The sequence below is a fragment of the Antechinus flavipes genome, chromosome 3 (assembly GCF_016432865.1).
Source record: "Antechinus flavipes isolate AdamAnt ecotype Samford, QLD, Australia chromosome 3, AdamAnt_v2, whole genome shotgun sequence".
Taxonomy (NCBI): domain Eukaryota; kingdom Metazoa; phylum Chordata; class Mammalia; order Dasyuromorphia; family Dasyuridae; genus Antechinus; species Antechinus flavipes.
The window spans coordinates 67,427,944-67,444,179 of record NC_067400.1 but is presented as its reverse complement, the minus strand read 5'-3'; the positions used below and the strand labels follow the sequence as shown (position 1 = coordinate 67,444,179).

The following is a 16,236-nucleotide window of genomic DNA, read 5'->3' as shown; positions in this document are numbered from 1 at the left end:
ATACATCATATCTGGGTTAAAGAAAGAACAACAAATACATTTAAAAGGGACACCCTTCTATAGACTAATGGGAATGGGATAAAGAGGGAACAATATTTACATATAATATTGAACTCTAAAAAGTCTTCTAAATTCAGAAAGAAACAAGAGGGCAAGGGGAAAGGGGAGGAAATAAGGGAGAGATCCTTGGAGGGAATGTAGATCAAGCAATAGGAGAATAAAGTAGCAGGTAAAAGCAAAGTGGTAGAGTCAGGAGGGATTAAAAAATAAAAGATACACAGAAACATAAAATAAAGATCAGGAGTGGAATTTGTTATGTAAAAAAAAAAGCAAGGGTTATCATCATAATCTCAGAAATCTCAAGCTAAAATAGGCTTAATCAAAAGAGAAAAATAGGAAACTACACTGTTAGCCATATTAATCAATATTGTTTTAAATATTAGACAATATAAGGGTGGAATATTGCTGTGATAGAGGAGATGATGAGTTGGTAGAATTACAAAAATAGGGAAAGAGTTGGACTTATGAAGGAAGATATTTTCTACTTTCAGAGAAACAGAAGACAAATAAGCATAGTACAGTCTTACATGGATGTATATGAATGTATGTGTTATATGTATGATTATAGATATCTATTATGTCTGTATGTATGTGCATATGTATATATACGTGTGTGCGTGTATATATGTATATATGTATACACACATATGTATGTGTGTGTGTATACATATATAGCATGTTTTGGAGTAGGAGCAGGAAGGGGGAAAAGAATAATATAAAAAGGGCACAGCAGATAACAAAAGAAAACCTACAAGAAAAAAAAAAAAGATGGACAGCTCTGAAGACAAGAATTTTTACAAAGTCTTTCTTGAAAGGGAAATGTATTCCTTTATATCTTGAATCCTCTCATGTTTTGTTGTGCATGTGGCAATTATTTTCTTTGTCTATTTTGTATTTGTTTAAAATAAATAAATAAAATAGAATTCACCCTTGCATTCTGTAGTCTTTGTCCTAATAGTTTATGTACTAATATGCTTTGTCCCAAGACTGTTTTCAACTCTTTTATTGAATATTCTATCTTTTAAGGATGCTTTGAGATCTAATATTATATGTTGTAACAAGACCACTTCCAGTCAAATATTCTAACCATCATATTATGTCCTAATATTCTACATTCTAGAACTAGTTCCAGCTTTAATATTCTGTATTCTAACAATCTGTGTTTTAAGGTCCCTTCCAATTCTAACACAGTAATATCCTATTTTCCAAGGGTACTCCCAGTTAATAATGCTCTCAACTATAACACTCTTTGTTCTTATATCTCATTTTTCTAATTCTGCTTCTTTCAGCTATTAAATTCTAAGTTCTAAGATCTGAATTTTAATGGAGCTCCTAGTGCTTACAGCACTTTTCCCATTCTCAGTTCTGCTTTCTATGGATGCTCCCAACGCTAACATTTTGTAGGATGTCCCAAAAAGTTTTTATGCAGTTTTAAACCATGATGTCTTAGAATTACACAAAGATTTTTTAGAATACCCTATAGCCTATTTTCCAAGGGTTTGTCCAAGCGTAACATTTTTTGTTCCAATAGCCTATAATGATCTCTGTCTTTTGGTCCCATCTAGCTCAGGTATTCTGTTTTCTAAGGATATTTCCAGCTCTTAATGATAAATTCTCACCCTTTTAATTATTATTCAACAATAATTGAATATTCTACTTTATAAAGCTTCTTACAGCTCTTCTAATTTCTCACAATCTGTGACCCATGGTTGTTTTTAGCTTCAAGTTTAATATTGTTTTCTAAATCCACTTGGTCTTACATTCTATATTCTCACAATCCATCCCTTACAGTCACTTTTAACCACAATACTTGAATAGTCTTTCTCCTTTTTATACCACTTTTTTACAGATTAGAAAACAGACTAAGATGTTAAGTGCATTGTCCAGGATCACATAGCTAGTAAGTCTATAAGAGAAGTTGAATTCAGGTCTCCTTGAGGGAAATGGAGTGCATTCTAGCCACTAGGAATAGCTTTCTGATGACACAGAGATAGGAGATGGAAAGGGGCACTATGAAATGTCTAGAAAATAAATTGAAGTCAGATTATAGAAGGTTCTACATACTAGGCTGAATAGTTTGTATTTTATCCCAGAGTTAATAGAGAGTGGATCACAGAATCATAGGATCATAGATTTTGAGCTGGAAAGGACTTTAGATATCACCCACTTCAATATTTCATTTAACAGAGCATGAAACTGAGACCCATGGAAGTCATCTGACTTGCTGTTAGTCATACAGAATATAAGAAGCAGAAACAGGTTTCAAATGAAAGTCTTCTGATGCCAAATACAGTACTTTTCCATTTCAAAAGGATGGTAAATAAGCCACATGCTATCTCCTAATACAGAAGCAGCAAGAGTAGATGTGTTTTAGTAGAGGACTATGGGAAAGCTTTTTATTCTTTGGTTTATTATCTAATTCCTACATCAGGAGACTTCTCCAAGAATGGGTTTTAATTTGACATATTAGCTCTGTGAATATGTCATCCTCCTCTGTCTTCTGTTCCCCTTCCAATCCCACTACCAATCCTGTCTAACTGTGTAGTCTTTGTTTTCTTCTCCTGTGTGACCCTGAGCCAATCACTTAATCTTATTTTCTCAGTTTTCCTCATCTGTAAAAGAAGCTGGAAAAGGAAATGGCAAACCAATCTAGTATCTCAAAAAACCCAAATAAGGGAAAAAAGAGTCAGACATGACTATGACTGAGCAACAACAACATAATCAAAGAAAGGAGAATAAAGTAAATAATGCTCAAACTTTGTCTACTTCTTTTTCCTAGCTTTGCTCTTACTTCAATTCCTTTCTTGATAACAATTACTTTAAGAAGATTATAAAAAAGTTTTAGAACTTTTTATCAATCAAACTGCCAAGAAATTACTTTATAGAGATAGAAAAAATAATAACAAAGTTCATCTGGAAGAACAAAAGGTCAAGAATTTTAAGGGAATTGATGATTAAAAAAAAAGCAAAGTCTGGCTATACCAGTCCTAAAACTATATTATAAGGCAGCAGTCATCACAACCATTTGGTACTGGCTAAGAAATAGAGTAGTTGATCAGTGGAATAGGTTAGGCTCACAAAACACAGTAGTCAATTACTGCAGTAATCTAGTATTTGATAAACCCAAAGACTCCAGCTTCTGGGATAAGAACTCACTATCTGGCAAAAATTGCTGGGAAAATTGAAAAATAATATGGCAGAATACCTAACACCTTATACAAAGACAAGGGGATTCATGATTTAGACATAAAAGGTGTTATTATAAGCAAATTAGAAGAACAAGAGATAGTCTACTTCTCAGAGTTGTGGAGAAGGAAGGAATTTATGGTCAAAGAAGCATTAGCTGATATTATGAACTGCAAGAGAATAATTTTTATTATATTAAATTTAAAAAGGTTTTGTGCAAATAAAACCAAAGCAGCCAAAATTAGAAGGGAAGCAGAAAATTGGGGGGGGGGGGATTACAACCAAGGATTCTGATAAAGGCCTCATTTCTAAATTATATAGAGAATTGACTCAAATTTATAATACAAGCCATTCTCCAATTGATAAATGGTCAAAGGATATGAACAGACAATTTTCAGATGAAGAAATTAAAACTATTTCTAGAAATATGAAAAAAATGCTCTAAATCACTATTGATTAGACTCATTAGACAAATGCAAATTAACACAACTCAGAGGTACCACTACATACCTCTCAGATTGATTAAGATGACAGGAAAAGATAATGATAAATATTGGAGGGGCTGTGGGAAAACTGGGACACTAACACATTATTGGTGGAGTTGTGAACTGATCCAATCATTCTGGGAAACAATTTGAAAAAAGTTATCAAACTGTGCATATATTTGATCCAGCAGTGTCTCTACTAAGTCTGTATTCCATAGAGATCATGAAAAGGGAAAAGGATCCACATGTCCAAAAATGTTTGTAGCAGTCCTTTTTATACTGGCAAGAAATTGGAAACTGAGTGGATGCCCATGAATTGGGGAATGAATGAATAAGTTATGGTATATACATGTTATAGAATATTATTGTTCTGTAAGAAATAACCAGAAGGATGATTTCAGAAAGGCCTGGAGAGACTTACATGAACTGATGCTAAGTGAAATGAGTAGAAGGAGAATATTGTATACTGCAAAACCAAGATTATGTAAGGAAAAACTGTGATGGATTTGGCCCTTTTCAACAATGAGGCGATTCAGATCAATTCCAATGGTCTTGTGATGGAGAAAGCCATCTGCACCCAGAGAGAGAACTGTGGGGACTGAATGTGAATCACAATGTAGTATTTGCAATTTTTTAATTGTCATTTGCTTACTTTTTTTTCTTTCTCATTTTTCCCTTTTTGGTCTGTTTTTTTTGTGTGCAACATGATAAATGTCAAAATATCTGTAGAAGAACTGCATGTGTTTAACATATATTGGATTGCTTGTCATATAGAGGAGGGGTTAGGGGGAAAGAAGAGAAAAATTGAGAACACAGGATTTTGTAAGGGTGAATGTTTGGAAATAAAAAGCTTTAATCAAAAAAAAAAGAAAAAAGCTATTATTAATTTTTTAATTTAAAAAAATAAGGAAAAAAGATCATTGAGATTTTTTTTTAATGTGGATAGCAAAATCCAGAAAGAATCACAATCAGAAGAAGCAAAACAACTTTGAAAGCTACAGTTTAAACTTCGTAAATATAGTACTTCAAAAGAAAAATAAGATGTATGAAAAAAAAACTACAGTTTTATGTAAATCTTTTTTTCTATTCTGCAATATGTATGTAACTTCTATTTTGTTTGGAATTGAATTTTAAAAAGAAGAAGAGAGAAGAGATAAGGAAAAGAAATGGAAGAAATACTATGGAGAAAAGGAGTTGTCCAAAAGACCTGGAGAAGACAAGATACTTTTTCAATTTTTTTTAAAAGGGAAGAAAGTAAAATTTACTTTATAAGCCAGTGAGTTTAACTTCAACTTCTTTATAATGTTAATAATGAATTCTTAAAGAAATAGTGAACATTTAGAATCTGGTCTAAAGTTCTCATCCTAAAATACAAACATGACCTCACTGTCCCGTTTTCAGTAAATGGCCCTTCATTTCAGTTCTGTTCCTCTCACACTCTTCCCATCTCTCTGCAGTCACAGAAAACTGGTTCTCCTTTGAAGACTGCATTCCTGGATACCCTGAAGGATACTGGAAGTATCTGCTCTCAAGCAATAAAAATTACTATAAAGGTCAAGATTTTACTTATGTGTGAGTGTGTATGTGTGCTTAATGGAGGTTTTACTTAGTTTGGTTTTAGAAAAAAAAAAACAGACATTGTTAAACATAAGTTTATTGATCCAAAAATGCAGACATATTCACCTCCAATTAATTGAGGTATGTAACATGCTTGCAAAAGCCACAATCTCATCACTATTCAGATTTGCTCTCCCACTTTGGAACCAAACAACAGAGTTAAGATGGAAGAGAAAACACCACCATTATTTTTTTTCTTCATTCAACCTTAAAAGGATAAACAAGTACATTTAATCTTTGTATATATTCTTAATTTTTACTGGTCCCAGGATCAGGGCAGGAAAAAGTGATCACTTAAAAGTTTTTGTTTGTCTAATTTCTAAGTTATCTGCACCAACATTTTAAAAACATACAGGCCAAATCACTGTTTTTAAATTCTTTTAAGGCATAATTTGTACCAAGATACAATTTATAATTTTTAAAAAGCAGTAAACAATTTTTCATAAAAAAAGACAAATTCCCAGAAGGCCCCAAAATTCATTCTTTAGCTGAAAGCAGAAAAGATCCAATTTTCTTATTTTCCTCACTTTAAAGTTTTAGATTTCTCCTTAAAGTCAGCTTTCATTCTTTTGACTGTGGAAAGGTCCCATAGTCCATCAGGCCAGTTGTCATGATCTGTTAAGATTGAATGAGTGAAATAGTGCTCGAGTTATTACTGGCAAATGTGTGAAAATTTTTCCTTTGATGCAATATGCATATTCCTAAACCCATTCCATGCCTAGAACAGTCCTTCCAACAAATGCCCTAAAAATAGTTGGAGCAATCTACCATTATCAGAACACTGAGAATATTCACTAATTATGATTTAATTAGCTCATATCATTAAGGCACCATGTGGTTAGTTATAATAGAGGTTATATCATAATCAAAATTCAAAACCTGAGTATGGGAAATTATTGGTGGGTTTGATTTTTATGTTTATGACAGCATTTTTTTTTATTTTTAAAAGAAAGATCTCATTTTAGGGCTATAGCTTTTATGCAAAGGAGGCTTATATTCAGACCAACACACTTAGCATTTTGATGACATTGGTACTGCTTCCTAGCTAGATGGTAGAGTATTTAGAGCACTGGGCCAGGATAAGGAAGATAAGTTTTAAGGAAGATAAGTTTAAATATGACTTCAGACACTTACTAGTACTGTGACCCTGGACAAGCCAATGAATCTGTTTGCCTTAGTTTCCTCATTTGTTAAGTGGGGATGATAGCACCTATTTCCCAGAGTTCTTGTGAGGATCAAATGAGATATTTGTAAAGCTCTTCGTACAGGGCCTGGCACATAATAGGCATTTAATAACTACCACAACCCTATCCTTTAGGTTTTCTTTTTTGTTCCTCCCCTCTCTGAAAATTAAAATGCTTCTTTATTTTATCTAGCAGGATTTTTGCCCATGTTATCCCATACATTCTTTATAAGACTTCTGCTCAACATATTGAAATCCTTTCTCTTGACTATAAATTTGAACTTAAGAAAAAAATTGATAATTATCGCTGCCTTCTAGTTAGCTTGGTAGACCTCCACAATTTATTTTGTGCATTTAAAAAAATATAATTCTGAGAATTAGAATCTGACTCCACCACATTGATGAAAGGCTCTAGGACACACATTTAGCATTCTGTGCTTCAGCAGTACAGCAGTACTGTAGTCTATTTGCCTTCACTACATGAATGACCCAATTCTCTGATTATATATTTATTGAATAACATTTTTTAATGTCATTTTCTGTATTCAAGTCATAATTGATGTAGAAAAAAATCCATAGCTTATTTATGGCCAACTATATCTTTCCAATGTCCATTAACTCAAAAAATTTGACTCAATAGAGATTGTGATATGCCCTGAGAAGAAAATGGCAAACCATGCTAGTATCTCTGCTAAAGCCCCCAAAAGGACACAGAGTCAAACATAACTAAAAAACAATAGCACTGAAACTGAAAATCACTGAAAGGTATCATTAAGAACAATGTGTGCCATTCTGGAGAGCAATTTGGAACTATGCTCAAAAAGTTATCAAAATGTGCATACCCTTTGATCCAGCAGTGTTTCTATTGGGCTTATATCCCAAAGAAATACTAAAGAAGGGAAAGGGACCTGTATGTGCCAAAATGTTTGTGGCAGCCCTGTTTGTAGTGGCTAGAAGCTGGAAAATGAAAGGATGTCCATCAATTGGAGAATGGTTGAGTAAATTGTGGTATATGAATGTTATGGAATATTATTGTTCTGTAAGAAATGACCAGCAGGATGAATACAGAGAGGACTGGCCAGACTTACATGAACTAATGCTGAGTGAAATGAGCAGAACCAGGAGATCATTATATACCTCAACAATGATACTGTTTGAGGATGTATTCTGATGGAAGTGGACCTCTTTGATAAAGAGAGCCTTAATTGATCAAAGATGGACAGAAGCAGCTACACCCAGAGAAAGAACACTGGGAAATGAATATAAACTGCTTGCATTTATGTTTTTCCTCCCGGGTTATTTATACCTTCTGAATTCAATTCTCCCTGTGCAACAAGAAAATTGTTCGGTTCTGCAAACATATATTGTATCTAGGATATACTGCAATCCATTCAACATGTAAAGGATTCTTGCCATCTGGGGGGAAGGGGTGGAGGAAGGGAGGGGAAAAATCGGAACAGAAGTGAATGCAAGGGATAATGCTGTAAAAAATTACCCTGGCATGCGTTCTATCAATAAAAAAGTTAAAAAAGTAAAAATAAAAAAAATAAAAAAAGAACAATGTGTGATTTCTTAACTGTAATCCTAATCCAGTGTACTCACAGAGAAAACAAATGATTTTCTATATAGTCAGATTCTGCAAGGATTCTAAAAGAAAGCTTCCTCATCAAATTATATAGCAAAAATTTATTCATTTTCTATGCCCTTGGAGGAAAAGAGACAGAGACAAAGACAAAGAGAAAGGGACAGAGAAATCATTGGACAAAATTTAAAAATCCAAAGACAAGACACAAAGTTGCTGATTACTCATTTTTCTTTATGACTCACCTGGTATATCCCAACTTTGGGAATAAAGAGTACTGCCACCATCTACATTCACTGTTTGTCCTGTAATATATGTGGCACCAGGAGATAACAAGAAACACGTCATGGAAGAGATCTAAGAAATAAAATATAACTATTTTACACTCGTGTATGTAACATGATGTAGAGATACTGATGTGCATACACACATTTTCTTACTTCACATATATGTGTACCTATGAACACATATGAAGCTATCTCACAGAATCAGGATTGTAGACCAAACCAATTTTTATTTGTCATTTAATATACCACCTCCATAAAATGAAACCCTCTGTAACATCCACGATCACATGGTTATCTGAACACTGTTTTAACCAATAGTTACCTGGTTCAATTTTATTCAATTTTATTTTTTGTTAGTTTTCATTGTTGGGAAATTTTTCCTTCTGCTGAAAATAAATATGACATAGGCCCATGGCCTCACACATGTATAGGGTTCTTACTTTAGATACTCTTGAATATTATATCTTAAAGCAAAATTCAGACTACAAATGTGATTTATGTAGCCTAACTACGCATTGCTTTATTACTGTTGTCTCAATAACTATGGAAATTATCAAACAAAAGGGTAAAAGTAGAAAAGTCAAAGACCACTTTTAGTCTATATGGGATGAATTAATGATGAAATATGAAGTAGTACACAGTGGGGATTGCCTGAATAAAATCATATATATATTCAATACATTATGTGGCAGCAGTAAAATTAATTTCAATTTGTCTTATATATGATTAACCTATAATGTCTGTATTATTACATATCATCACTATTATATCTGAATATGTGTATGTGTGCAGTGCTTTAATTTTCTCAAAGTAAAGCCAGCATGTTTATGTTTTTGGATAAAAACTTTTTGTTGTTTTTAAATTGATATTATCCTTCCAACTACATTTGAAAAGTCTTCCATCCATTCATTTTGAGACACATGCTCCAAATCCCCAAATTCATTATTTTGAGATAATTAATTTAGGGAATCTGGATTTTAGTTAGTATACATAAGTAAATGACTTTGACCTTCATTAGAACTTACTAATCTGAAAATTAATTGAGAAATGGCAAATACGCATTCCCCCAAAATGACTGGATTGCAAAATGCATATAGTTTTGATAGTTTTTTCCTAATTGTATCTGAAGGCTCTGAAAACAGAGATCTTCTCTTCTGTCTATTCACACAACCTTATGTGAAGTTCTTCTTACAACTGATTTCTATCACTTGAACACTTTGCATCCCAGAGCTTATGAACTCAGAAGTTTTGTGGATCTATTAGCTAATTAAAGTATTTAAGAACTCAATGGGAAGCTGCTCCCTCAGTGACTCTGATTCTCCTTCCTTCCCCAATGTTCCTTGAAGTTCTAACTTTCTATGCCTGTATAAAAAGAAGAGGGCTAGAGAGAGGGAAAAAGGATAAGAGAAGGGGAGGAAAGAGGATGAGAAATAGATATGGAAAGAGAGGAGGAAGAAGAAAAGAGACAGATGGATACAGAGAAAGAGAGAAAAAAAAAAAGATTACCTCCTCAGGAACACCAAATCTCTTAGCAGCACAATGCTGAAAGAATCCTTTAATTAAGCCATTTTCAAAGTCTTCATAGTTGCTGAAGGCTGAGGCAGAATAAATTACTCCCTTGGTTGGAAGACAAAAAGGGAAAATTTTTAAATAATTAAACCAGAATTGAGTTTCAACCAGACCTAACTATAAAGAGATTTGAACAGTAGAAGAGATTAGACATAAAAGTCCCCAGAACAACTATTTATGCTCCTCAACAATATTATATACAATTTGTCTTCCCCAAGTGGATTACCATCGATTAGCACAGAAGTAAATATCAACTAGAGTCTCTGATCTAGTTGCCCAGTCTGTTCATAGTAAGAGAAAACAAGAAAAGACTTTATTTCTCAATACTTCTTAGAATGAGTTCCTAACTTAAAAAAAAAATCAAATTTCCAGATACTCTTTACCTTTGACTTAGACTGAATATTCTCCTGCTAGTGTATATATATATATATATTTATAACTCTTTATTTTAATATTTTTTATTTTGATAATAGCCTTTTATTTTCAAAATATACACAAAGATAGTTTTCAACATTCACCTTTGCAAAACTTTGTGTTCCAAATTTTTCCCCCTCCTTTTTCCCTTCCCCTAGACAGCTTCCACTCACCTTACCATCTTGACTTGCTCTTGACTATCTCTAACCTCTCTTAAAGAGTTATAGCCAAACAAATAAAACGCATGAATGAACTAAAAGAATTCTTCATGGATTTTAGTGCATATCAAAGATTTTGACAATAAATAGAATCTCTAATTTGTCTACTGCCTAATGTCCCATTTTATAGATCTATTAAAATAAAATGGACCTATGACTACTAAGGAAAATATCACAGTAAGTAAACAAATTGTATATACATAACTGGTTACATACAGGACTAATGCAATTGATTCTTATTCCATAGCAGGCCCATTCCATTGCCAAAGTTTTGCTCATATTTTCGACACCAGCTCTTGCTGCTCCACTGTGCCTTTTAAAGAAAAAAAATTCTTTAAGACTTCATTCAACTTCCACTAATCATTCATATTTACATGAAAACTAACTGGTACATTAAGTCACAGAAGAACAGTTCAATTAAGATACACTGTCTAGAAACGCTTGGATTACATAACTACTGAATGTTTTTTGGAAGAGATGAAACAGTTTAGCATTTCAACATGTTCTAAGAAGTTATCCTAGAAACTAAATGATTTTTAAAAAACTTCCTATGTATCCACCCAAACTTATGAAAAAAGCAAGGAAACAACTCTTTAAAAGATATTTTGTTAGGCACTGTGATATATACTCAAAATCAAAAGGAAAACAAAAACAACTTGGATATTACAATTAGAGGTAGTGTGCAACCCATGGTTGGAGCTTGGAAATTTGATTATGCAAGACCTATCATTGTACTGTTTTTGCTTTACCTTTCATTTCTAATAATTAATCATAATTAATTTCATTACTAAAAAGTCTTTCAAGTTTAGCCTGTTTCACTATTTTATTTTGATAAAAGGAAACAGTTTGAGAATAGAAGTAAAAACTCTACTTGAGGAAATATAGTATGAAAAGATATTACCTTAAAAAGTAATGAACAATTAAGGAAGGATTGGGAGCAAAGATGGCACAGAAACAGCAGAGACTCACCTGAATTCACCCAAGTAATGTCTCAAAAATTCTGGAGTGCCAGAACACACAAAAGAATGGGATAGAAAATTTTTTCAGCCCAAATTAATTTAAAAGATCAGTAGAAATGATCTGTCAAAATGGGGCAGAGAACATTTCAGCCTCGGCTGTGCCAGAGCAAACCAGCAGTAAGCCTTGGTTAGTGAATCAGTGGCAACAGGGATGGTTTCTGCACCTCTCAGCCCCACTGAAGGTGAGGAGTCAGATAACTGTTCAGAAGGAGATTACAAGTATCCCTTGTGCTCTGGGATTTGAGTGATCACAATCACTCTTTTATAACTAGAACTGTGAAAATGGTGCAAGCTCCCTTCTGTTCACAACCTCTAGTGTGCTAGTCCCTGGAGTGTGTGTGGAATAGAGAGATAAGGTGAAGAACTTACAGGAATGTATGAATTCTTTTTCTGTATTTTATTTTCATTATTTCTATATAATATGTACAGGCCCATGTTTACTTGAGCCTTGGCCAGCTATAAACAAATTTACTTAACCTGAGCTGATGACATGTATCAGTATTTGACATTTATCAATATTTAGTCTATTAACTTGACCACTATCTGCTTGATTAAGCCTGAAGGCCTGATTTTCTGTTTCCCAGAAATCAGGTGATTTGGGGGAAACAGAAACCTTCCATTCCAATCTTTCCAAATAGCAACAACCAATTAGTTGCCTCCCCCTCTCCTTCTCAATGTTCTCTTACTTGTGATGTAATCTCTTGTATAAAAGCTGTGTATCTTTACTACTTCTTTAGCCCTCCTACCACAAGCTTTCTATTTCTTATCTCGTGATGGGATGGCTCACCCTCTGGAGGTTTTAATAAACAACTTTTCTGCTTTCTACTGAGTGATCTGAGTAGTCTTTTTGGGTAAGAGTCTTCTACATCTCTCACAGATGGAAACACAGGTGTGTGACTGGATACAAGTTTAGAAAATACAAGAGTTCTGCATCTGGTGTCAGGACAAAAATTTACAGGTCCTCAGAATTATCTCTGAAAACAGCTACACAAAAACCCTGAAGCTTGGGACAATTTGCCCTCCATTGTACAAGCAGAATTCTAGTTTAGCATGGAATTAAAAGTCAAGAAATAGGCTGGGAAAATGAGAAATAACTGAAAAAAGATCCTGACCACAGAAAATTGCTATGGTAACAGGGAAGATCAAAACACAAAAAAACCACAAAGTCAAGACTCCTATATTAAAAGCCTCATAGAAAAAGGTGAATTAATCTCAGGCCATTGAAGAGCTAACAAAAGGATTTCTAAATCAAGTAAAGGAGTGAGTAAAAAATTGGGAAGAGAAATGAAAATGATGCAAGAAACCATTGGAAAAAAGAGTAGACAGCTTGGGAAAGAAGATACAAAAATACTGAAGAAAAACATCACTTTAAGAAAATAGAATAGATCAGAAAGTAAAAAGGAACAAAATCCAATGAAAAGAAAAATTCTTTGAAAAGCAGAAGTGACCAAATGAAAAAAGACATACAAACATTCATTGAAGAGAACTCTTTAAGAATCAGAATTATCCAAATAAAAAAAAACAAAAATTAATTGAAAAAAACAACTTCTCAGTAAGTAGAATTGCCTGAATAGAAAAGGAAATTTTAAAAAATCTCACAGAAGGAAATAATTCCATACAAATTAAATTTATTCAAGTGGAAGCTAATGAGACATCAAGAAAAAAATCAAATAAAATCAAAAGAATGAAAAATTAGAATTAAATGTAAAAAATCTCATTGGAAAAACAACTGACATGGAAAGTAGATCCAGGTGAGGTAACTGAATTATCGAACTACCTGAAAGCCATGATAAAAATTTTTTTTTAAGTCTAGATATTATCTTTCAAGAAATTATCAAGAACAGGCAGCTAGGTGGCACAGTGGATAGAGCACAAGCCCTGAAGTCAGGAGGACCTGAGTTCAAATCTGATCTCAGACACTTAACAGTTCCTAGTTATGTGACCCTGGACAAGTCATTTAACCCCAACTGCCTCAGCAAAAAAAAGAAAAAGAAATTATCAAGGAGAAGTGTCCTGATAGCCTAGAACCAGAGGGCAAAATAGTGATTGAAAAATTCCATGGTTTACTTCCTGAAAGAGTTCCCAAAATGAAAACTCCCAGGAATATTATAGCCAAATTCCAGAGCTTCAAGGTCAAGGAGAAAATATTTCCAAAAATCAAAAGGAAACAATTGAAATATTGTAGGTCCATAATCAGGGTAACACAAGATTTAGCAATTTCTTCAATAAAGGGGTGAGAAAGAGAAATGCACTGGGAGAAAGGGAAAGGGAGAAGTAGAATAAGGTAAATTATCTGACATAAAAGAAGCACTTTTACAGTGGAGTAAAAGATGGAAAAGATAGGAGTCAGGGTGGAATGCATCAGCTTTACTCTCATCAGAATTGGCTCAAAGAGAAAATAATATCCATACTCAAATAGAGCTTATAGAAATCTATTTTGCCATACTGGAAAGTAGAAAGGACAGGGAAAATAATATAAGAATCCTAGTGAGTAAGAAATCTTAAGTAATCTAAGTCATGTCTTTTGTGTAACTTTTTTTTTCTGAAAACTTTGAAATGTGCTCCTTGTTATCTGATAGTATCAGGAAGCATTAGGACATTTGGCCATTTTCTTGTCACCTTAATTAATGCATATCCTGTATGGCTGCCTGTGTCAACTCCAGAAACTGGCCAGTTCCTGGAGTGAACATAATTTTCCTAAATGAATAAACAAATATTCTCTTTGATTGGCCTCTTGCAATGGGGAAATCTTGTACCTTAGGGGATTTCTCTGTCTCAAGAGTCATAGGTTAAATGAGAATATTTAGTGCAGTACCTTCGTTGTTCTCAGCCTATCAAAACCACTTAGTAGAAAGGGACTTTGAGAATTCAGTTAGCAAGTCTGGTGACAGTTGTCTAACAACCTCCCACTCAAGACTGAATAGCTGTGACCTGGATCCTCCCAAACAAGGAATTCAGATGTTGGTGTTTTCTCATAGTGGTGATGATGGATATTGTATGTTATATGTTTTTAATATTGTCTTGTTGATCACCATGTTTGTTAATTGCACATTCTTTTGTACTGTTTCCTCCTTTCTTATATTTTGTTTAAATCAAGGATTGAGCAGTAATAAACTTGTATCCACCCTCTTTAAGACTATATATGTTATATTGTATCTAGGATATACTGCAACATATCCAACATATAAAGGACTGCTTGCCATCTAGGGGAGGGGGTGGAGGGAGGAAGGGAAAAAAAATTGGAACAGAAACGAATGTCAATATAAAGTAATTATTAAATAAAAATTTAAAAAAAAATAAAGTTTAAAAAAAAAAAGACTATATATGTTGTAGCATTTCCATTCTTTCTGTTATTATTTGCTTGCATTTTTGTTTTCCTTCTCGAGTTTTTTTTCCTTTCTAGATCCAATTTTTCTTGTGCAGCAAGATAACTGTATAAATATGTATACATACATTGGATTTAACATATACTTTAACATATTTAACAAGTATTGGACTAACTGCCATCTAGAGGAGGGGATGGGGGAAAAGAAGGGAAAAGTTGGAACAGAAGGTTTTGCAAGGATCAATGTTGAAAAATTACCCATGCAAATGTTTTGCAAATAAAAAGCTATAATACAAAAAATAAAAAATAAAGAAATAATTACTAGATGGGATTAGAGATGGGAACATTAAAAAAAAAAAGACTATGTATGTTGAATGAGAATTCCAAACCACAATTAATCATATATTAATCACAGAGAATGGCATGGAGGGAGGAAGTGATAAAAGGGAGAGCAGATTGAGAGAGGTAAAAGTCAGAAACAATGGACTTTTGAGAATGGACAAGGTAAAAAGAGAGAGAAAGTAGGAGAAATGGCGGGGGGGAGTAGGATGGAGGGAAGTATATAGTAATCATAACTGGGAAAAATTCATAGCAAATTTTCTGATAAAGACCTTATTTGTCAAATATATAAAAAATGGAGTCAAATGCATAGAAATAAGAGCTATTTCTTAATTGATAAATAGTCAAAGAATATGAACAAGCAGTTTTCAGACAAACAAAACAAAGCTATCTATTGTCATATGAAAAATTTATCTAAAACACTATTGATTAAAGAACTGCAAATTAAAACAATTCTGAGCTCCCACGTCATACCTACTAGATTGAGTAATAGAACAAAAGAGGAAAATTTTTAAAAATGTTGGAGGGGATAGGGAAAAATTAAAACAGTAATGCACTGTTCGTGAAGTTGTATATTGATTCAACCATTATATGGAGCAATTTGGAACTATCCCTCACTGGTTATAAAATCACATACTCTCTTTGACCAAGCAATACCATTACTAAGTCTATGCCCCAAAGAGATAAAAAAAAAAAAGGAAAAGGATCTATATCCTTTCTATATGTACAAAAATATTTGTAATAGCTTTTTTAGAAGTGGCAATGGCTTGGATCCATTGAGGGGTTAAATAAGTGGTTGTATATCATTGTGATATATGAAATGACAAAAAGGATACTCTCAGTAAAACCTGGAAAGATTTACATGATCTGATGCAACATTAAATAAGCTGACTAGATGAATAACAGGAACATTGTATAATGATTAACTATGAATGACATAGCTATTCCCAGG

The 16,236-nt window shown here is 33.3% G+C and overlaps 1 protein-coding gene across 3 annotated transcripts in view; it reads right to left on the bottom strand.

Moving 5' to 3' along the window:
• PECR (peroxisomal trans-2-enoyl-CoA reductase) overlaps positions 1 to 16,236 on the bottom strand; it is a 107,516-nt gene that overhangs the window by 34,614 nt on the left and 56,666 nt on the right. Inside the window, exons 6-9 of one of the 3 annotated variants that reach the window (XM_051983589.1) lie at positions 10,818 to 10,914; positions 9,907 to 10,017; positions 8,359 to 8,470; positions 5,370 to 5,963 (exon numbers count right to left, since the gene is read on the bottom strand). The exons of 1 other annotated variant lie outside the window; for it this stretch is intronic. In XM_051983589.1, coding sequence (XP_051839549.1) covers positions 5,872 to 5,963; positions 8,359 to 8,470; positions 9,907 to 10,017; positions 10,818 to 10,914 — 412 coding nt within the window. In that variant the 3' untranslated portion in view covers positions 5,370 to 5,871. Of the gene's footprint in view, positions 1 to 5,369; positions 5,964 to 8,358; positions 8,471 to 9,906; positions 10,018 to 10,817; positions 10,915 to 16,236 lie in introns of those variants that run through there. One more of the 3 variants, XM_051983591.1, reaches the window with a different exon arrangement.